Here is a 22,719-nt window from a genome sequence, read left to right as displayed (position 1 = left end):
GTCAGCGGCACGGGAAGTGTGGGCGGCGCCATTCCTGGGCAGGCTGCTCTTTCTTTTCACGCTGGGCGGCTTTCCTCACAGGTGCACTCCTTGCGCGTGGGGCTCCCCCACGCGGGGGACACCCTTGCGTGGCACGGCACTCCTTGCGCGCATCAGCACTGCTCATGGCTAGCTCCACATGGATCAAGGAACCCGGGGTTTGAACCGCAGACCTCCCATATGGTAGACGGACGCCCTAACCACTGGGCCAAAGTCCGTTTCCCCAGTTTTTGTTTAATAATGACTTTCTGCAATTAGCCATTTAAATACCTTTATTTAAACAATGCATTGCTAAAACTTTTATAAATATTTATACCTTTAAGACAAATTTTACCTTCACAGAACACATTCTCTTACTTAAAGTTACTACAATACCTTCTAAGAACCTGAGCAGAATGCAAACGTATTTTGTCTTTGACACCCTATGGAGGGAACTTTACTGCATTTATTCTGATTCTGCTTTTCATCCCCTTCACTTCCCCCCTTCCAGGCAGTCGGGTGCACAACAATTAAACAGGAATGCGGCTTATGAATAGAAGGTGTGGACTCCCTGGAAAGGGGCAAGCCCCTCCCCCCTTTCTAGCTTTCAGCCATAATGAGCAGACAGAACCTACTCAAATTCGGAAACTCTCCTGGGGACCCAACCACCCTGACTGCGGCAGCCCCAACAAACTTGGGTGTGTGGCGCAGACACAGATGGCCTTCAAGCCCCGGCGAAGGGGCAGACCAGAAACAAGACAGCAGAGCATGCACAAACATCTAGACTCCACAAACATCCAGACTCCTCAAAACTGCCCCATAATCATTTCACCCTCTTGGCAATGGCAAGGGATGGTTCTAGCTCTACTGCATTTTACTTTACATAATGACACAACTCCAACAGTAGCATTGAGCTGACATAGAAGCACAAAGGTCACTAATCTGACCCACAAGCTCTCTCTCTATATTTTTAACATGGCTCCCCCACAGCCATCACAAACCTTAGAACACTTAACATTTGGCATAAAGCAAATTCATTCAAAATTTAGCACCGTAACAAAAGATTTCAGCTAGATTATTTCCACTGTTTAACTTTACACTCAGACCAAGCTCCACTAACCAAGTTGTTGTTTTTTTTTTCAATCTAGATCAATTTCCAGGACATTAGGACTCGAACCTATAAACGGCCCTTTCTATTAAAATCAAGCCTCCACTCCTTTAGTGGATATGACTAGTACCAAATTCTAACATGTAGTTAGACAAACCCAAGACACCAGAGCTTTTTCCCGGTTTTTCTTCAGGACATTAGGCCTCGAACCTATAAACAACCCTTCCTATTAAAATCAAGACTCCACTCCTTTAGTGGATGTGAGACCAGTACCAGATTCTAACATGCAGTTAGACAAACCTAAAACGCCAGGGCTTTTCCCCAGTTTTCTCCTTATCCCAGGCCTAGAGAGAATGGCTTCCCCCCAGTTTTCTGGAGCTACTAGGGTTCTTATGGGAGGTGATCAGCCTCCCCTTCCTAGCAATTAAAGCTAGGGCTTTCCAGACTCTGCTCACCCAGGGAGTCTTACCTTCTTCCATGTTTAGAGTTCTTTTTTGTTCCCAGAATCTTTCTCCTCAGACCTTCCATTGCCCTCAACTTTTGTTGGGAAGATTCTGGTGGAGCCCACATCTTTTCTGGATTAAATTTAATCCAGGGGCGCCCAGATTTGGGTTTCAACCAAGTCCTCCCGGCTTCCTCGGGGATTTGGAAGGGGCTGCAAAATGCTACCGTCTCTGGTCTTCATTTGCTGTCCCGCCAGATTCACCAAAAATGTTGTAGTTTTGAGAGAGGCTCAATTATTTGTGTATAGAGAGGCCAGGACTCAGGAATGATTTTGAGAAGGAAAAATGGTTTATTGATGGCTGGCCGGACTCGGGAGCTTTCTGTTTGAATCCCGAGCCCAGAACAAGAGTTTCAAATGTCTTTTATACAGGGATGAAAGGCCAAATGGTCCCTTTGTTTCAGTTCTCAATAGGCTTGAATTAGCATATCTATCTTCTACATCTTAGGTAAGCTTTTAAAGTGGAATCCAGACATTCTAGATAAGCTTTTAACCTATTTGGTTTGCATTTCCCCTAAATACTTAAGGTTTATAGACCTTGCATTCTTAAAGTGTTTCCTAGGACTGGAATCCTTGCCATTGTCACCAAGGGCAGGACTGCAGCCTCTTACCCTTCCACACCCACAAGTCAAACAGCTTAGGTTATCTCTGAAGAGACAAAGAGCCTCACACCCATAGCCCACATCATTACCACATGAGCTGCTATGGCCTGCCCTGTCAAAACCACACATTTTCAACCTTGTATCATCCAGCCTCCATTCTGTCCCAGGATGTCTGAATCAACTTCCAGCCCTGAGGTGTGTGCCACCCAAATTGAAGCCTGACCTGCCCAGCCCCCAGTCTGCCCCTGCCCTGTGGGACATACCGGCCAAACTCCTGTATGCACTGCTGAGCCTCCAGTCCTCCCTGAGGAAACTGCCTTCCAACTCCTGCCTGAAGAAATAAATCCTGTCTCATCAGAAGAAAATGCTAGGGGATGCCTTAAGGTCAGTAGCTTGCTAGGCATTTCTAATCCTTCTCACCCACCCCCACCACCTCTCTTATTTTCAAGGCCTATTACTAGACTAAAATCACAACAAGCCCCCAAGGTGAAATACAAGTGTGATCCAAGAGGAAGTAAGGTATACTCAGAAAGAACTGCATGAGTTTTCCATCTCATATAGACACACATCAGGGGAATATGTGTGGGAATGGATAGTAAGACTATGGGATAATGGTGAAGGGAAGATAAAGTGGGATCAGGCTGAATTTATTGATAAGGGCCCACTAAACAAAATACTGGATTCAACATGTAGCTCAAGGGTTAGAGAGGGCTCTAACAGTTTGTTTTTATGACTGACTGAAGCATGGACCAAAAGATGGCCTAGCATGTCTTAGGTTGAGATGCCCAAATTGTCCTTGCATACAGTAGAAGAGGAAATTCAAGGGCTTACTGAGATTCGAATGCTAGAATGGATTTACCATTTGAGAGCTGCCCACCCACCCCAGGAATATCCAGAGGACACACCTTTAACTTGGGCTATAATGAATAAATTTGTAAGACTAACTCCATTTTCCCTGAGTAGCTCTGTGATTGCTCTTCTCTGTAGTCCAGATATTACTTTTGGGTGGGCTCTGATGAAATTAGAATCCTTAAACTTTATGGGAATGATCAGACATTGGTCTGGTAAAAGCCAGATTTCAGCAGTTAATTGCCAAAGTCAAGGTGGGAGTGACTACTTCAATGAAAGGCAGATTCAGTAAAGCACTAAAACTAAGTGCACTGAGTATGAGCCATATAAAGTTATGGCCTTAGATAATACATCACTGGGGTACATACCAGTGAAATAGGCAGTCTACTAAATTTCTTTCAGATCTGTAAAAGCAGAAGAGTTCAAGGTCAACTGAACAAAAGCCTACCTCAAATGACAGACACAGAGAATCATGACCCCTTATTCATTTCCCAGACTTGAAACAGTTTATAGACCAAGAGCTCCTTGAATGACCCGAAGGCCAGGTCTCCTGGGGGAAGGATCCTGTTAAACTGCCCAAAATGTATACTGTTCTTCCTCCTGCCATTCCCCCAGGAGATCTACAGCCTTCTACCAGAGTAACTGTGCACTGAGAAAAGGAAATGATCAGATATTTCAGGGATTATTAGACACTGGCTCAAAAATGACATTAATTTCAGGAGATTCAAAATATCACTGTGATCCAATCAGAGTAGGAGCTTATGAAGATCATGTGATTAATGGGATTTTAGCTCAGGCCTGTCTCACAGCTGGTCCAGTGTGTCCCCAGCCCCGTTCTGTGTTTATTTCCCCAGTTCCAGAATGCATTATTGGAATAGACATAATCAGCAACTGGCAAAATACCCACATTGTATCCCTGATATGTGGGGTGAGGTCTATTGTTGGAAAGCCCAAGTGGAAGCCACTAGAACTACTCCTGCCTAGCAAAATAGTAAATTTAAAAAGCAATACTGGATTCCTGGAGGGACTGTAAAAATTAGTGCCACCATCAAGGATTTGAAGGATGCAGGGGTGGTGAATTCCCACAACAAACACATTCAACTCTCTTAATTGGCCTGTACAGAAAAGCAGTTGATCTTGGAAGAACAATAGATTATGATAAAGTTAAGCAGGCGGTGCCTCCAATTTCAGCTGTCCCAGATGTGGTATCATTGCTTGAGCAAATCAACATGTTCCCTGGTACCTGGTATGCAGCCATTGATTTGGTGAATGCTTTCTACATTTCTATTAGTAAGGACCACCAGAAACACTTTGCTTTCAGCTGGCAAGTCCAACAGTGATACCTTATTGTCCTGCCTCGGGTGTATCAACTCTCTAGCCCTACATCATAATATTTTCTACAGGGATCTACTCATCTTTCCTTCTCTTAAGACATCACAGTGGTCCATTATATTGATCATATCATGTTGATAGGACCTAGTGGGCAAGAAATAGCAAAAACTGTGCATGTATTAGTAAAGAATTTGCATGGGAGAAGATGGGAGATAAATCCAACTAAAATACAAGGTCCTTTACCTCAGTGAAATTTCTAGGTGTCTAGTGGTGTGGGGCATGTCAAGATGTCCCTTCTAAAGTGAGGGATAAACTGTTACATCTGGTACCTCCTATGACCAAAAAAGAGGCACAATGCTTAGTTGGTCTCTGGGTTTTGGAAACAAAACATTCCTCACTTGGGTGTGCTACTCCAGCTCAGTTACTGGGTGACCAGAAAAGCTGGTAGTTTGTGGGGGGGGGGGGGCGGAACCAGAACAACAAGAGGCTCTGTGTCAGGTCCAGGCTGCTGTGCAAGCTGCACAACCACTTGGGTTATATGATGCAGCAGTTCCAATGGTGCTGGAAAATTCAGTGGCAAATAGAGATGCTGTCTGGAACCTTTGGCAAGCCCCTATAGGAGAATCACAGTGCAGACACTTAGGATTTTGGAGCAACGTCCTGCCATCCTATGCAGGTAACTACTCCCCTTTTGAGAAACAGCATTTGGACTGGTACTGGGTCTTAGAGAAGTCTGAACACTGAACCATGGGCCTTCAATTTACCATGAGACCTGAGTTGCCTATCGTGAGCTGAGTATTGTCTGATCCACCAAATCATAAAGTTGGGCATGTACCACAGCACCCCATAATAAAGTGGAAGTGGTATATATGAGATAAAGCTCAAGTGTGTCCTGAAGGCATAAGTAAGTTACATGAGGAAGTAGCCAAAATGCTCGTAGTCACCAACACTGCCATATTACCTTCTTTTTCCCAGCCCACAGCTTTGATCTCTTGGGGAGTCACTTGTAATCAATTCACTGAGAAAGAGAAAACTCAGGGCTGGTTTACAGATGGTTCAGCATGGTATATGGTACCACCCGAAAGTGGACAGCTGCAGCACTTAAGTCCCTTCCTGGGACTTCCCTGAAGTACAGTGGTGAAGGCAAAGCCTCCCAGTGGGCAGCACTTTGAGCAGTGTACCTGGTTTTCTTTTTTCTTGGATGAAGAAATGGTCAGAGGTACACTTGTACGCTGATTCATGGGCTAATGCCAATGGTTTCATTGGGTGGTCAGGGACTTGGAAGGAATAGGATTGGAAAATTGGTGACAAAGATATCTGGGGAAGAGGTATGTGGGTAGACCTTTTTGAGTGGGTCAAAAAATGAAAATATTTGTGTCTCACATGAATGCTCACCAGGGGTGACTTCAGCAGATGAAGTTTTTAATAATCAAGTGGATAAGATGACCTGCTCTGTGGCTAATGCTCAGCCTGTTTTCCCAGTCACTCCTGTCTTTGCCAATGTGCTCATGAACAAAGTGGCCATGGCAAAGATAGGGATGTAGGTTATGCATGGGCTCAGCAACATGGGCTTCCCCATACCAAGGCTGACTTGGCTACAGCCACTGCTGAGTGCCCATTCTGCCAGCAGCAGATACGCACACACATACCCAATATGGCACCATTCCTCAAGGTGTCTAGCCTGTTACCTGGTAGCAGGTTGACTACACTGGACCACTTCCACCATGGAAGGAGCAGAAATTTCTTTTAACTGGAATAGACATATACTCTGGATATGAATTTGCATTTCCTACACACAATGCTTCTTCCGAAACTACCCTCCCTGGATTTACCAAATGTCTTATCTACTGCCATGGCATTCCACACAATATTGCTTCTGATCAAGGAACCCATTTCACAACAAATGATGTGCAGGAATAGTCACATGCCCATGCAATTCACTGGTCTTACCATGTTCCCCCTCTCCCTGAAGCAGATGGATTGATAGAATGGTAGAATGGTCTTTTGAAGACTCAATTATGGTACCAACGAGGTGGCAATACCATACAGGGCTGGGGAAATGTTCTCCAGGAGGCTGTGTATGCTCTAAATCAGCATCCATTCTATTGTGATATTTCTCCCATAACCAGGATCCATGTGTCCAGGAATCAAAGGGTGGAAAAGGGGTGGAAAAGGGCACCACTCAATAATACCCCTAGTAGCTCCCTAGGAGATTTTTCACTTCCTGACCCTGCAGCCTCAAACTCTGCTGGTCTACAGATTTTAATCACCAAAGGAAGAGTGCTGTCACCAGGGAACACAACAGTGATTCCATCGAACTGGAAGTTAAAATTGCCACCTGACCACTTTGAGCTCCTCTTACCTCTGAATCAACAAAGAAGGAAATTACGATACTGGCTGGAGTGATTGATCCTGATTATCAAGGGGAAATAGGAATGCATCTATATGATGCAGGTAAAGAAGAGTTTGCCTGGAATACAGGAGATCCTCTAGGGCATCTCCTCATACTGCCATGTCGTATGACTAAAGTCAATGGGAAATTGCAACAACCTAATTCAAGCAGGAGTAAAAATGGCCCAGAATCTTCAGGAATGGAAGGTTGCATCACTCCACCAGGCAAAGAACCACAGGTAATGGAAATATGGAATGGGTAGCAGAAGAAGGTAGTGATAAATATGAACTTCAAACACATGACCAGTTACAGAAATGAGGACTGTAATGGTCAAGAATCTTCCTTGTTTCATTATGGTGTAGATTGTATATATACACAAAACAAATTTCTTTGTCTTCTTCCACAAAGTTTTCCCTTATCATATAACAAGTTGTATCAATTTCATGTCATAATATTTGAGGATATCAAGTTTAAGAATGAATATTACCAAAGACCTTGCATCATATTCTGTATGGAATTAATGTATTTCCAGTAGTAAGCAGGAGAGTTCAACATTGTTTAGTTGAAATACATATATATGCATGTTTGTTACTGTTTTTACTGAGAGACTAAGTATGGTTTAAGGTAATGTGTGTGGTTGCCAAGTTGACAAGGGATGGACTGTGATGGTTAGGCTAATTTGTCCACTCAGCCAGGTAGTTGTGCCCAGTTGTTTGGACAAACAAGCACTGGACTAACTCTAATACAAGGGCATTTATGGACTTTAGTCAACATTCATTTTATTGCAGTGGTAAATCATAGAATGCTGTTTACAATTACATCAATCAGGGAGATTGCTAGCAGCAATGAGTGATGCTTTCTCCAATCATTTGCATGCCTTATATGGGGAAGTGATTCTAGGATTGAGTGAGAATTTCCTTCCTCGTCTTTAGACAGCCAGTGTCTCCCATAATTCGTCAAGAACCTTCAATGGACTTTCATCAGAGCTCCTGGTTGCAGCCTGCCTGCAGAACCTCGACTTGTGCATCCCCACAGTCACATGAGAGACTCATAAAATCACATACTATTGACATATCTCTTCGTGATTCTGTTTCCCTAGAGAACCCTGACTAATACAATAATATATTGCTATGCATTCATTGATTGATGGACATGAGCTTCTTCCATCTTTTTGGCAAGTGTGAATAACAGTACTATGACTACCAGTGTGCAATATTATTTTGCGCTGTTGTTTTCCATTGTTTTTTGGTATATACCTAGTATTGTGATTGCCAGGTCATATGGTAGTTCTATACTGAGCTTTCTTAGGAACTTCCAAACTGTTTTCCAGAAGACCTGTATCATTTTATATTGCCACCAGCAATGAATGAGTCTTCTTCTCTATGTATGTCCTTTCAAAAACTTATCATCAGGAAGCAGCTGTAGCTCAATCTGTTGGGTACCTGTCTGCCATATGGGAGGACCTGGGTTCATGTCCCAAGGCCTCCTTGTAAAAAGGCAGGCATGCCCACATGCCACAGAGAGCCACCAGCCATGCACTGCAGAATGCCACCAGCCCATAAGTTCCACCCAGCCTGCAAGCACCACAGAATACCAATTCAGCAAGGTGACCCAACAGAAAGGGAGACCAGCAAAAACACAGAAGAGCACACAGCAAATGGACACAGAAAGCAGACAGCAAGCAAGCTGCAAGGGGGGATAAACCAAAAAAAAAACCAAAACCCTTATTCATTTTTTAAAAGATTAAGAATAGCCATTCAATTGAATATGAAGGGTTTTGTTTTGCCTGTCCCTGATTGCAGATTGTGTTGAGTATCTTTTCATTTGTTTACTCACTATTTCTGTATCTTCTTTGGAGAGATATATCTTCATGTCTTTTACCCAATTTTTATCTGGTTGTCATTTTCTTAAATTGAAAGATGTCGTTATATATACTGTATATTAATCCTTTATCAGATATGTGCTTTCCAAATATTTTCTCTCATTGTATAGGGTGTCGTTTATCATTTATGATAAAGCCTTTTGAGCAAAAGGAATTTTAAATTTTGATGACTTCCCATTTACCTGTTTCCTTTTTGTTAACAAATCAAATTTATTGATACATATTAAAGGTATTTGTTATAATCATATGTTTTTGTATTCCTCACCTCAATCATTATGAAAGCATTTTAATTATTTCCATAATAATAGTCATAATAATAATATACAAAAACCTACAAGAAAATTCTTTCCCCTTTCAATCTGTTTTCTCTGCAATACATAGCTCCTATTTCTGGCTATTCTTGCACAATTATTTCTCTATTAAGCATTTATTATATATTGTATATTATATATTATATATATAAATAAATTAATAGAATATATTAAGATATATTCAAATATTCTATGAACTATCTAAAGTTGAATGAGCGATCACTTTTTGTATAATCACAGTGCTATGCATTCATTATCAGAAAAAAATTTCAGAAATATTTCTTTACTCCATTAAAAATCTCCATAAGCCTTAGCATGCCTTTCCTAGCCCTCCATAACCACTAATTAAATTTCACCTTTATAAATTGATTTATATTTACATTTTATATAAATGAAATTATACAATATGTTACACAATATATTTACTTCATAGTAATGCAGGCATACAATATTTGCCCTTTTGTGTCTAACTTGCGTCACTCAATATAATATCCTCCAGGTTCACCCATGTTCCCATATGCTTTACAATTTCATTTCTTTTTATTGCTGAATACACCAATTTCTTTATCCATTCAGTGATGGAAGGAAACCTGTTATATTTTCAACTTTTGGCAATTGTAAATATCACTGTGAACACAGGTGTGTAGATGTCTATTCGTGTTGCTGCTTTCTGTTCTTTTGGGCACATACTCAGTAGTGGCATTGCTGGATCACATTGCAAATTTATATTCACCTTCCTTAGGACCTGCCAAACATTCTGTCTTTTTCATAGCAGCTGTTCTGATGGGAGTGATATGATATCTCATTGTTTCATTTGCATTTCCCTAATCATGAGTGATGTTAAACATTTTTTCATTTTTCCATTTGTATTTCTTCTTTGGACAAATGTCTTTAGAAGTCTTTTGGCCCTTTTAAAATTTGATCATGTGTCTCTTTATTGTATGGTAACATCTGTTTATACATCATGGATATTAATCCTTTATTGGGCATGTGATTTTTCCAATCATTTTTTCCCATTAAGTTTCCTTGCTTTTCACCCTTTTACAAAGTCCTATGAGGGACAAAAAGTGTTTAATTTTGAAGAGGTCCCATTTCTCTATGATCTTTGTTGTTGTTGTTACACTTTCTTCGGGTGTAATGTTCTAAGAAACCACCACATATCACAATGTCTTTAAGATGTTCCCCTATATTTTATTCTGGTAGTTTTATGTACTGATTTTATATTTAAGTATTTGATTCATTTTTTAGTTGCTTTTTGTATAGGGAATGAGATAGGTGTCCTCTTTCAATCTTTTCTTTATAGATATCTGGTTCTTGAAACATGGTTTGTTGAAGAGACTCTTTTGTCACACTAACATAGACTTTGTATGTTTGTTAAAATCGAGTTGACAAGAGATATGAGGATTTATTTCTAGAGTCTCAAATCTCTTCCCCTGATTGATGTCTATCTTTATATCAATACCATGATTTTTTGACCATTGTAGCTTTGTAATATGTTTCAAGGTCAGGAAATGAAATTCCTCCCACATTAATCTTCTTAGAATGCTTTTGCCTACTCAGCTGCACTTTCCCTTCCAAATGAATTTGGAAGTGCCTTTTGTATTTCTGTGAAGTAGGCTATTGAAATTTTGATTGGTATTGCATAGGATCTATAAATCAGTTTTTCTAGGATTGATATTTTCACAATATTTAATCTTTCATTCCATGAACATGGAATATCTTTCCATTTGTTTAAGTTTTCATTGATTTCTTTTAGCATTATTTTGTAGTTTTCTGCATTTCGGTCCTGTACTTGTTGATTACATTTTATGCCTAGGTATTTGAGACTTTTTTCCTATTGCAAATGGAAATTTTTCCTGATTCACCCCTCAGAATGTTCAATACTAGCATATAAAAACTTACTGATTTTTTATTGTTGTTATTGCATCCCATGAATTTGCTGAACTCATTCATTAACTCAAATAGCTTTGTTGTAGACATTTCAGAATTTACTAAATATAGGATTATGTCATCTGCAAATATTGGAGGTTTTAATTCCACTTTTCCTATTTGAATGTATTTATTTTTTAATGTATTTTTAGGAGAGAAGTTGTGAACTTACAAAATTACGATGTACATATCTGGAATTCCCATACAATACTCCTCCACCAACACACAACTCTGATGTGGTACATTTGTTTCAATAGTCTCTTACCACTAACGATGGTCCACAGTGTAACTCTGGCATATTTATTCCATACCCCTCTATTACTAACACAGTACATCTTTGTCATTGATGAAAGTATATTACAGTATTACTGCTCACTATAGTCCATAGGTTACATTAATTGTATTTTTTGCATGCTTCTACACATTCCCACCACCTTGCAGCACTGATGTTCATCTGTTCTAGGTCACAGAAGGATATTCTTCCATTTCTACTAACCACAGTTCTCTTCCACCTCGGGGTTTACTGTGTTATTCAGTCCCTAGGTTATTCTCTAGCTTTCTTTCAGTTGACATTTGCATCCCTAGACTGTGCTTGTTGACCACAATCCCATTTATAAACCAGCTTCATTAGTTGTACTCATAATCATGTGTTACCATCAATTCTATCCGTTTCCACACACCTACAGTCAAGTTAATTAAAACTTCTACATACATTAATCATCAGTAGTTCTTCTCAACCCTCTTCTTATCTCCTACTTACCTATATTCTAGGTTTTATCTCCATGAATTTATTATTTGTGTTTAGTTCATATTAGTGAGACCATGCAATATTTGTCCTTTTGTTTCTCATAATGATGTTTTATCATTTTTCTTGTGCTATGAACTGAGGAGCTCCATCAACTTTCCCCAACAATCCATTTAAAGTTTTTTACTAAAAAATAAGTTCATGTATCTATGGGACACTTAAGCAAACTTCTTAAAATCGCAAAGGCCTCGGGTGTTCACCTGTAAATTGAAAGAAGATTGTGGTATGGAAACCATGACTATTACAGATTGAATCATTTCCCCAAAAATAATTTAGTGAAGAACTAAGCTGTGACTGTGATCATTTTTGGAAATACAGTCACTGCAATGATATTAGTTAAGATAACCAAGGTCACACTGGAGTAGGGTGGGCCCATAATCCAATATAACTGGTATTCTTATAAGGGGAGAAGGCACACAGCCACACATGAGAGAAGTTGGCCATGTGATGAGGGAGGCAGAGATTGAAGCCAAGGAACACCCAGGATTGGCAGCCACCACTAGAAGCCAAGAGAGTCATGGAAGAGATACTTCCTGATAGACTTTAAAGGGAAGATGGCCCTATGGACATCTCTATTTTGGACTTTTAGCCTCCAGAACTGTGAGACAATGAATTTCTATTGCTTTAAGCTACCCAGTTTGTGGGACTTTATGGCAGCCTAAGAAAAGAAATACAATGGAGATGGCCAAGGGGTGGCTTGGGGGGAGTTTGGGTCTGCCACCAATAATTTTCATGAGGATAGACCCATTCTTAGATACAAATGGATGGCATTTTCTCAATATTTGTAAATTATTCTGCCAAAACAGATTCAAACAAAGAGCACCTTAAGCTATTGTGTGGAATAAATTAGGGAAGTAATTTTGAGAAATCAACTAGCCCAATGCTCTGGTAGTCTGAGAAAATGTGACTTTCCAACTCTTCAACCTTATTGATTATATAAGAAGTAATTGCAATGGAAAATAGAATTCACTTTTCACACAAATTTATAAAGATGGAAAACACAAAATGAACAACAATAAAAACATATGGGGTCCTTGAGCCTTTGGTGAAATTGTTACTCGGAAAATGCTGTTGGGTGTGTAGATTGGTATGAGTTCCTTTAGGGAAAGTTGTCAATAAGTTGGTTCTAAAAGATATTCATACCCTTTGGTCTAATTACTCTACTTATTGGAAATATTCTAAGGAAATCATTCTAAATTTAGAAAAAGCTTTTTGCTTATGAAGGTTCATTGCAGCATATATCTAATTGTCCAGAAATAGCTAAGGTATTATAACTCACCCACTGAATGGACCATTATTCAGCCATTAAACATGATATTTTGAAGAGTAATACATGAGAAAATATAGTTATTTCATAAATTTTAAAATCATGATGCAGAATTGTCCACATGGAACTGCCATTGCCATGTGGAAAACAAATCTGTGCAGAAAAGAAGATTGGACATAAAGATACTGAGAAAGCCTATAGTAGTTGTGCAACTATTAATGACATCTTTTTTTCCTTCTTGTCTTTTTATGTTCCATAATGAGTATGTGTTAAGAGGAAGCAGTGGTCTAGCATGGCATAACTCACATATTTGGAGGTTATTGCTGGTTAGGCTGGGATGATGGAGGTGACCACATAAAGTGTCTGCAGCAGGGTTTATTCACATGGTGATGACTGCATGGTTCCCATGGACAATGAGAGAGGACACCCCCAATGGGAAAGCATTTTTCAAGCTATTGGCCTCAGTTTCCCTCATCCTATTGTTCAGAGCAAGGCAATTGGACATGCCCATGATTAGAGAGGAACATGTGGATGCAGGGTACACGGAATTATGGCAGCCATTTTGGAAACAGCCCACCACGGTAGTAATTGGCCATAATAGCCACTTTGAATTTGAATGATCAAAGCTTGGAAATAAAATATGAATAGAGGTGGGGCAAGATGGCATCTGAGTGAGGGCACCTCATAATCTCTCCTGCAAAGAAGCAGCTGAATAGGGTTGGAGTCCTGCTGGACTGGGCTGTTTCAGGTGCTTGCAGGGCAGGAGGTGTCTGGACATTGATTTAGTGGGATGGTGACAGAGGAGATTCTTGCAAGAGGTAGAATTTTGGGTCTCTTTCACAGAGGTTGGTGTTGTGGGCAGGACCCTTCCCCTGGGGCTGGCAGCCCGGCAGTGGTGATTCCTGAAAGCTTCGCTGTGCCAGGGAATTCCCAAGCCCTGAGTGAGCTGTTTCAGGGGCTTGCAGGGCGGGAGGTGTCTGGAAGTTGATTTGGTGAGATAGTGATGGAGGAGATTCTTGCAAGAGGTGGAATTTTGGGTTTCTGACACAGAGGTCAGAGGTTCTGGGTGGAGCCTCTACCCCTAGGGCTGGCAGCGTGTCTGCAGTGGTCTCTGAAATCTGTGTTGTGCTCCAGAACTCCCAAACCCTGACCAGGCAGTTTTGGGGGCTTGCAGGGCAGGAGGTGTCTGAATGTCGATTTGGTGAGATAGTGACAGAAGAGATTCTTGTGAGAGGTGGAATTTTAAGTTTCTCACACAAAAACAGAATGCGTGGTCTTCTCAAGTGTACATGGATCATTCTACAGACCCAATCATATGTTGACCCACAAAACAAACCTCAAAATTAAAAAAAAAAAATCGTTGAAGTCACACAATCTATCTTCAACCATAAAGGAATGAAGCTAGAAATCAATAACTTAAGTACATCAGAAATTAAAACAATATGTGAAAATTAAAGAACATACTCTTAAACCAACAATAGGTTAAAGGGAGACAATGGAAATTAGGAAATATTTTCAGGTGAATGAAAATGAAAATATAATATGAAAATTTGTGGGATGCATAAAGGGCAGTGTTGACAAGTAAATTTTTAGCTATAAGTATTTTATTTTATTTTTTAATATATTTATTTTTTGTCTTTTTTTAAAATGTTACATTCAAAAAATATTATGTTTATATTAGAAAGGAAGGAAGATTTTAAATCAGAGACTTAACACTGAAAAAACTAGATAAAATCAAATTAAGCCCCTAGTGAAGAGAAAGAAGGACATAAATATTAGAACATAGATAAATAAAATAGAGAATTAAAAAATAAAATGAGAGAAATATTAAACCATAAGTTGGTTCATTGAAAAGATAGGTAAAATTCTCAAAACTTCAGCTATACTCATGAAAAACAAAGGAGAGAGGACACAAATGATTAAAAGAAATGACAAGGGGGCTGTATATCTGTCCCTCCTGAAATAAATAAGACTATAAGAGTCCTTTATATAAAGGACTATAAGAGGACTATGAAGAAGTGTATCTAATGAAAGAAGTTGATGTGGGAGGAGTGGGGGTAGTGCGGAATGGGGTACATGGGAACCTCATATTTTTAATGTAACATTTGTGTGATGTATGTATCTTTTAAAAATATAATAAAGCCTATTTCATCTAAAAAATTGCATGCCAAAATATTAGATATTCTAAATGAAATGGCCAAATTATTCTTAGAATCACACAAACTCCCTATGCTGAATCCAAATGACACAAGAGATCTCAGAAAACCAATAAGTAGTAGAGAGATGGAATCAGTTATCAAATACCTCCCTATAAAGAAAAGCCAAGGACCACATGGCTCACAGGAAAATTTTAATATTCAAAGAAGAATTAACACCAAGCAGACTCAAACTCTTTCAAAAATTTGGACGAGGCAAACTCTTGAATTCTGTGAGGCCAACATAACCCTCATACCAAATCCAGATAAACCTAACTAATTAAAAGAATATTACAGACCATTATTTCTTGTGAATATTGCAAAAATTCTCAACAGAAATACTAGTACCGAAATCCAACAGAACATTAAAAGAATTATATACCATGACCTAGTTGGATTTATCCCAGGTATGCAGGTGTGGTTGAACATAAGAAAATCAATTAATGTAATACAGCACATTAATAGAACAAAGCCAGTAAATGCACATGATCATCTCAATTAATGCAGAAAAGGCATTGGACAAAATCCAGCATTGCTTTTTGATGAAAAGGCTTAGAAAATTAGGACTAGAAGGGAACTTCCTCAACATATATGGAAAGCACACAGCTAACACCCTACATAATAGGGAAAGACTGAAATCTTTCTGTCTGCAATCAGAGAAAGACAAAGATATCCACTGACACCAGTGGTAGTCAACATTGCAGTGCAAGTTCTTACCAGAGTAACTAGGCAAAAAGAAAAGGAATGAAGGGAGGAATGGAGGAAGGGAGGAAGGGAGGAAGGACAAATCCGTATTGGAAATGAAGAATTATAGCCTCCCTAGTTTCAAATGACATGATTCTATATATAGAAAATTCTGAGAACTTTTTAAAAATGTTGCTAGAGCTAAAAATGAACTCAGCAAATTTGTGGAATATATGATCAGAACAGAAGAATCAGTAGTAATGTTTCTAAACACTACTAATGAGGAATCAGAGAAGGAAATCAAGAAAACATTCCATTTATAACAGCATCTAAAAGAATCAAATATCTAGGAATAAATCTAACCAGGCATATAAAATATTTGTAGAGAGAAAACAACCAAATATTGCTGAAAGAAATCAAAGAAGGCCCAAATTAATAGAAAGATATTGCATGTACATTGATTGGATTTCTGGTCATTGTCAAGATGTCATTTCTACCAAAAGCAATATATGAATGAATATAATCCCATCAAAATTGCTCTGACCTTTGCAGAAATGGAATAGCCAATCACCAAATGTATATGGAAGGGTAACTATTTCCTAATATCCAAAGCTATCTTGTAAAAGAAGAATGAAGTTCATAGAACTTATCTTTTCAAATCATAAAAATTCTTACAAAGTACAGTAACCCAATCATGGTACTGGCAGGAGATCAAATATATAGACCAATGGGATTCAGTCAAAGGCTCAGACATTTACCCTTACATTGTTGGATAACTGATTTTTGATAAGGTGACCAAGTCCACCTTTGGGTATGGAAAAGTATCTTCAAAAAATGATGCTGGGGAAATTGGATTTCCATTAGCAAAAGATTGAAGGAGGACCCCTTCCTCATACCTTATATCGAATTCAACTCAAAATGGATCAAGGCATTAAAGATGAGCCAGAACTTTGAAAGACCTAGAAGAAAATGTGTGGAAGCATCTTTAAGAGATTGCATTTGGCAATGGTTTCTTAGACTTTACATCCAACACACAAGCAGAAGAGAAAAAAAAATACATGGGACCTCATCAAAATTAAAAAACATTTTGGGATTAGAGGTGGCTCCAGCCATTGGGCATCACCCTCCCAATGGGAGGTCCCACATTCTGTTCCAGGTGCCTCCTTAAAAAAAGGATAAATGTATAAGAGCACCAAATGAACAGACACAGAGAGCAGTGAATGCAAACAATAACAGGAGGAGGAATAAATAAAATAAATCTAAAAAATAATTTAAAACCTTTCTGAATCCAAGGGCATTATCATGAAAGAAGAAAGACAACTTACCCAATGGGAGAAAATATTTGAAATTGCATATCCAATAAAGGTTCAATGTCCAGATTATATTTAAAAATCTGTTGATGTGGGAGGAATGGAGTGAGGGGGGTGGGGGCTATATGGGGACCTCATACTTTTTGAGTGTAACATTCAAATAAATAAATAAAAATCCTTAAAATTTTCAATAAAAAGAAATATTTACCTGTTTGAAATATGGAAAAAGGATCTGAACAGGTATTTCTAAAAAGAGGATGTACAAATGACCAAAAAGGCCATGAAAACTTGCTCATCATTATTAACATTAAGGGTAATGCAAATTAAAACCACAATATAATACCATTTCACACTCACTAGAATGGCTGCTATTAAAAAAATGAATAATAACAAGTGTTGGAAAGGATGTTGAGAAGTAGGAGCACTCGTTCATTGTTGGTGGAAAAGTAAAATGGTGAATCTGGTGTTGTGGAATAAAGATTGGCAGTTTCCAGAAAGTTAACCATAGAAAGGTATACATCCAGTAATTCCACGATTAAATATAATAAAGAATGGCCTCAAAGAGATATTTGCACACCAATTATCAAAGCAGCATTAACATCAAGTGTCAAAAGATGGAAGAAATGCAAGTGTCCATCAACTGATGAATGGATATATAAAATGTGGTAAGTACATAATATGTATTAAATATTATTCAGCCAAACAAATAAATGAAATTTTGTGGAGACATGGGTGGACATTTAAGACATCAGGCTGAGTGAAAAAATTCAGACACAAAAGGACAAATATTGTAAGAGCTCACTGATATGAAATAATTAGAACAAGAAAACTCTTAAAATCTGGACCTAGAATATAGTTTACCATAGCAACAAGACTTGAAAAAATTAGGGTTCAAATCATACATGGTTTATATTTGGGCAGAGTGTAATGTTCTTGTAATGGAAGATGGTGATGGTATTACAACATTGTGAATATAATGAATAAGACTGAATTACATATGTGTATGTTGTTTAAGATGAAATCATATGTTCTATGTATGGTAATGGCATAAAAATTTAACAAGCATACAACTGTACAGTAGATTCTGGGATCAATATTGTAAATAATGGACTATAGCTAATAGTTCAATTTTTAATATGTTCTTTCAAGATTGTAACAATTCTACATATGAATACAGGGTGTTAATTTTAGGGTAATATATGGGGACTGTGTTTTATGCATGATTGTTAACCAAACCTATAACATTTCTAATAAAAAATAAAATTAATTTTTAAAAATTGAAATTGGAAAAAAACTAAGGGAAAGTTAAGGCATTCCCACGTAAATAAAAGTTGTGGGAATCTGTGACCACTATACATCCCCTAAAAGAAATGTAGATGGAAGTTCTTCAGGTTGAAAGTAAAGGACAATGGACAATAGATTGAAGATTCATGGGAAAATAAAAATCTTCCACAGAGGAAATAGCATGAGTAAAAATAAATGTCATTACTCTTTGGGGGGAGGGGGGAGGATTTATAATTCCACATTTTCCACACTATAGGACCTAAAATACAAATACATGAAAAGTAAGTCACAAATCAGTGGCTTTTGACTTATATATATAATTAAATAATTTGTGAGAGCAACTGCATAACTGTGGAGGGATAGAAGAGTATAGGAACATAGCATGTATACAATATTGAATTTGCACTAATACAAAACCAAATGAGATTGGTATAGGTTTAAGACGTTAAATTTAAGTCCCAATGTAATCACAAAGAAATCATGGAAAAAATGCACACAAAGAAATGAGAAGGATTTCTCAAGGGTTCTCAATTAAAATGGGCAGAGGACTTGAATAAACATTTATCCATAAAAGTTGTACATATGGCCATGAGCATATGTAAAGCTATTCAACATCATTGACCATTGGGGAGATATAGATCAAAGCCTCAGTGAATTACTACCTCACAACCCCTACAATGACTACTTATTAAAAAGGAAAAGCAACCGGTGCTGGTGCGGACTCAGAGAAATTGGATAAAATACAGTGTTGGTGGTAATGTGGGATTATGCAGTTGCTGTTCAGTGTTGAAGTTGAATATGGAAATACTAATTGACAAAGCAATCCCAATTCTAGATATATATCAAGAGAATTGAAAGCATCATCTGGGATAGATATATGTGTGCCAATGTTAATAACAATATTGTTCAGAATGCCAAGGGGTGAGGGAATCATAAATACTAGATGCAAAGAAAATGAAAGAAATTGCAAAATTATTCAGGGAAAATCATTGTAATAGCTAGAAATTTATATACAGGTAAACAGCAATTAATAATATTGGACAAGGATACAAATAATGAAATAATTTAACTACAACTGTGGCTTTATTTTTAACATATTAAGCTGGGCAGATTTGCTCTGGAAATGCTAAAATTTCAATATTTTAAGTATTAGGAGAAATAAATTTTAAAATGAATGCATGTAATTGAAACATGGGGATATACACAAAAAGTGTTCAAGTATATAGAAACCATTATATCAGAAAATATGGAAAAATAGGGCAAACTCCTGTCATGCTACAATTGGCTGAATTAGCCAGTATTTTAAACAAAGCATACTTCATTTTGAGACAAAATCCACAGCAGGGAACTTTGGGAAACTAGGAGCTTAGCCCAAAACTCAGGGTTTCTGAATTTTTATTTTGTAGTCAAAATCCCTGGGATTATCTTTCTGTGAAATGTTAAAGTTTTCTCTTTTTAGCAGATACATTTTGATATGAAACTTTATCACTAACTATGATCCCTACCATACATTTGAGATACATTTCCATACTCTCCTTTATTAACATAGTACATCTTTGTCATTAATGCAAGAATATTACAGTATAGCTGTAAGCTGCAGTTCATAGGTTACATTAATCTTATTTTTGCATGCTTCTTCACATTCCCACTACCTTGCAATAGTGACAGACATCCGTTCTCATTCACCAAAGGATATTCTTGCATTTGTACTATTAATGTCAGTTCTCATTCATGACCAGGTTCACTGTATTCATGCTCTAGATTATTTTCAAGCTTTCTTTCAATTGACATTTACATCCCTAGACTACCCTTTCAGCCACAATCCCATTTATATACCAGCTGGTACTCACTATGTGTTACTATCAACTCTATCCATTTCCAAACTTTTACACTCAAGTCAATTAAAACTTCTACATGCATTACACATCTGTTTTCCTTCTCAGGCTTCCTCTTATCTCCTAAACCATAGAAAGCAATGAAACTAATAGTAAACCCAGTAGCCAACAGAATGGTGTGCACTTGCATCCAATAGACTTATTCTTGTTTTATATTGCCTCCCACCCCCACCCTGTCATGCATTATTACCTATAATAATATTACAAATAATTTTGGTAATGTCTGGTTTCATTATGATGGGATAGGGTTTTTACTCCCTCATTTTCTAATGTGACCATCATTTACCAAGTGAAGTTGCGTATCTCCCATCTTGGTGGTACATACTTTGTGTAAGTAACCCTGGAGCAATAATTTACATTTACTGAAGGAGATCTTCAAAAATGTGGAACACTCTTAGGTGGTGAATTTAAGGTACAAATTAGTGCCATAACAAATGGTTCCATAAAGATTTTGAGGCTGTATGATAATCTGTCATTAATGGGTGCCAGGAGGTGCCAGAGGTATCTTCACTCATCTGGCCTCCAGTCCTTATGTGTAGGGACATGATAGAAAATCCATATTTGTGAGAAAACATATTATTGAAAGGACTCTTTTATACAGAATTTTCATAAGCATGGATATGATCCATAAAAATACATAAAAGAGCGAGAGGAATGCTTGCAAAAATTAGTATGTGATGCAACTTTTCCCAAAGAATTAAGAGAAATTAGTGTTTTGGGCAAATGTGAAACCCAAACAACAAGAATCAATGGTAACTCTTCTTGGATGATGACTTCAAGGTAGTTCAGACCAGTTTCAGCTCCCTTACAAAATAGAGAGAAAGCAGTAAACCCAGGAAGCTGGCTTTGGGACCTACAGACCAGGAGAGTGCTGCACACATCATCCAGGAGAGACTGGGAATGGAGATAGCAAGAAATAAAAAGGAAAACTGGGTTGCTGTCCTAATGTCTGGGAATCATGCCCATCATCCCTCCCTTGAGGAAAACAGCCTTGCTAAAACCTGTGGCTTAGAATCCAGAGGAGAGGGTAAAGGACATATTACTCCCGAGAAAGAGTGATTGTGTATCAGAGAGCTGTGTTTTCTCTTCTGTTAGTTTAACAAGCATAAGCCAGTTTTGAATCTCTGGCTCAGAAGGTCAGGTCAGTGGAAACTGAAGGATTCAACTCAGTTTATCAAAGGCTGCCATCTGATAAAAAAGATAAATGTGAAAGAAGACAAGGGTTGACTCTCACTTTTATTTCTTAGACGAATTAGATCTCATCTATTCCCCATTTTTGGCTCTCTGCCCCTGTTTTGATGACTTTAACAAGGCAATCTCAAAGTTTCAAAAAAAATGGAAACAAAACTAAAAGGAAAGCCATGAAATAAAAGTGCAAGGCACAAAAATGAAATTGATCAACAGAGTAAAAAGTTAACACAATCGCATGCCTACATATCAACAAAAAAATACAAGCCATTCTAAGTAACAGGAAGATACTGCCTGGCCAAAGGAATAAGCCAAGATTGCGGATGAAACACAGAATTAAAGAGAACTAATGAATTATGTTTACACAAGTCTCCTTAAGCAATTATAGTTATTGAGGGAAAATATGTCTAAAGAGATAAAATTTATTAAGATGACAGTATGTGAGCATAAAGAACAGTATGAAAGTCTGAAAAGGAAAGTAACAAATCGTATGGGAATGAGAGACGTACTGGGTGAAATTTAAAATATATTAGAGGTGGGAACCGATGTGGCTCAGGGTTGAATGTTGGCTTCCCACATATGAGGTCCCAGGTTCAATTCCCAGCCCTAATACCTGAAACAAAAATACATTAGAGGCATATAATAAGAGATTTGAATTGGTTGAGATCAGAATTAGTGAGTTGGAAGATAGAACACCTGAACTTTACAGAAAAAAGAAAGAGGAAAGAATGGAAAAAGTTGAACAGGCTCTCATGGATTTAATGATAATGTGACCTATACAAACTTGTGCATTATAGGTGCCCAAAAAGAAGAGAATGGGAAAGGGGCAGAAAGAATATTTGAGGAAATAATGACCAAACATTTTCCAATTCTTATGAAAGGCAAGAATACCAATATTTAATTAGTACAATTGTGATGGTTAAGCTAATAGGTCAACTTGGCCTGGTAGTTTCGCTCAGTTGTTTTGTCAAATATGCACTGGGACAACTGTAATACAAGGACACTTTGGACTTTAGCCATCAGTGAGTTTACTGCATAGATGGCTGATAACATCTAAGATCAACCAGGGAAATTGCCTTCAGCAATGAGCATCCTTTTATCCAATCAGTTGAATCCCTTAATAGGGGAAGTGAATTCAGCCTTCAGAGAGAATTTCCAAACTCATC

At 38.1% G+C, this 22,719-nt stretch overlaps 1 protein-coding gene across 4 annotated transcripts in view; it reads left to right on the top strand.

Annotated features, from left to right (window-relative positions):
• LOC131276696 (zinc finger protein 705F-like) overlaps positions 1 to 22,719 on the top strand; it is a 215,363-nt gene that overhangs the window by 107,378 nt on the left and 85,266 nt on the right. For 2 of the 4 annotated variants that reach the window (XM_058290211.2, XM_058290212.1), the window contains exon 5: positions 6,671 to 6,839. The exons of the other annotated variants lie outside the window; for them this stretch is intronic. In XM_058290211.2, the coding sequence (XP_058146194.1) occupies positions 6,671 to 6,817 (147 nt within the window). In that variant the 3' untranslated portion in view covers positions 6,818 to 6,839. Of the gene's footprint in view, positions 1 to 6,670; positions 6,840 to 22,719 lie in introns of those variants that run through there. 4 annotated transcript variants of the gene reach the window in all.

The sequence above is a fragment of the Dasypus novemcinctus genome, chromosome 30, assembly GCF_030445035.2.
Source record: "Dasypus novemcinctus isolate mDasNov1 chromosome 30, mDasNov1.1.hap2, whole genome shotgun sequence".
Classification (NCBI taxonomy): Eukaryota; Metazoa; Chordata; class Mammalia; order Cingulata; family Dasypodidae; genus Dasypus; species Dasypus novemcinctus.
Note: the sequence above shows the minus strand (reverse complement) of the source record. Positions and strands in the feature narration are given on the sequence as shown.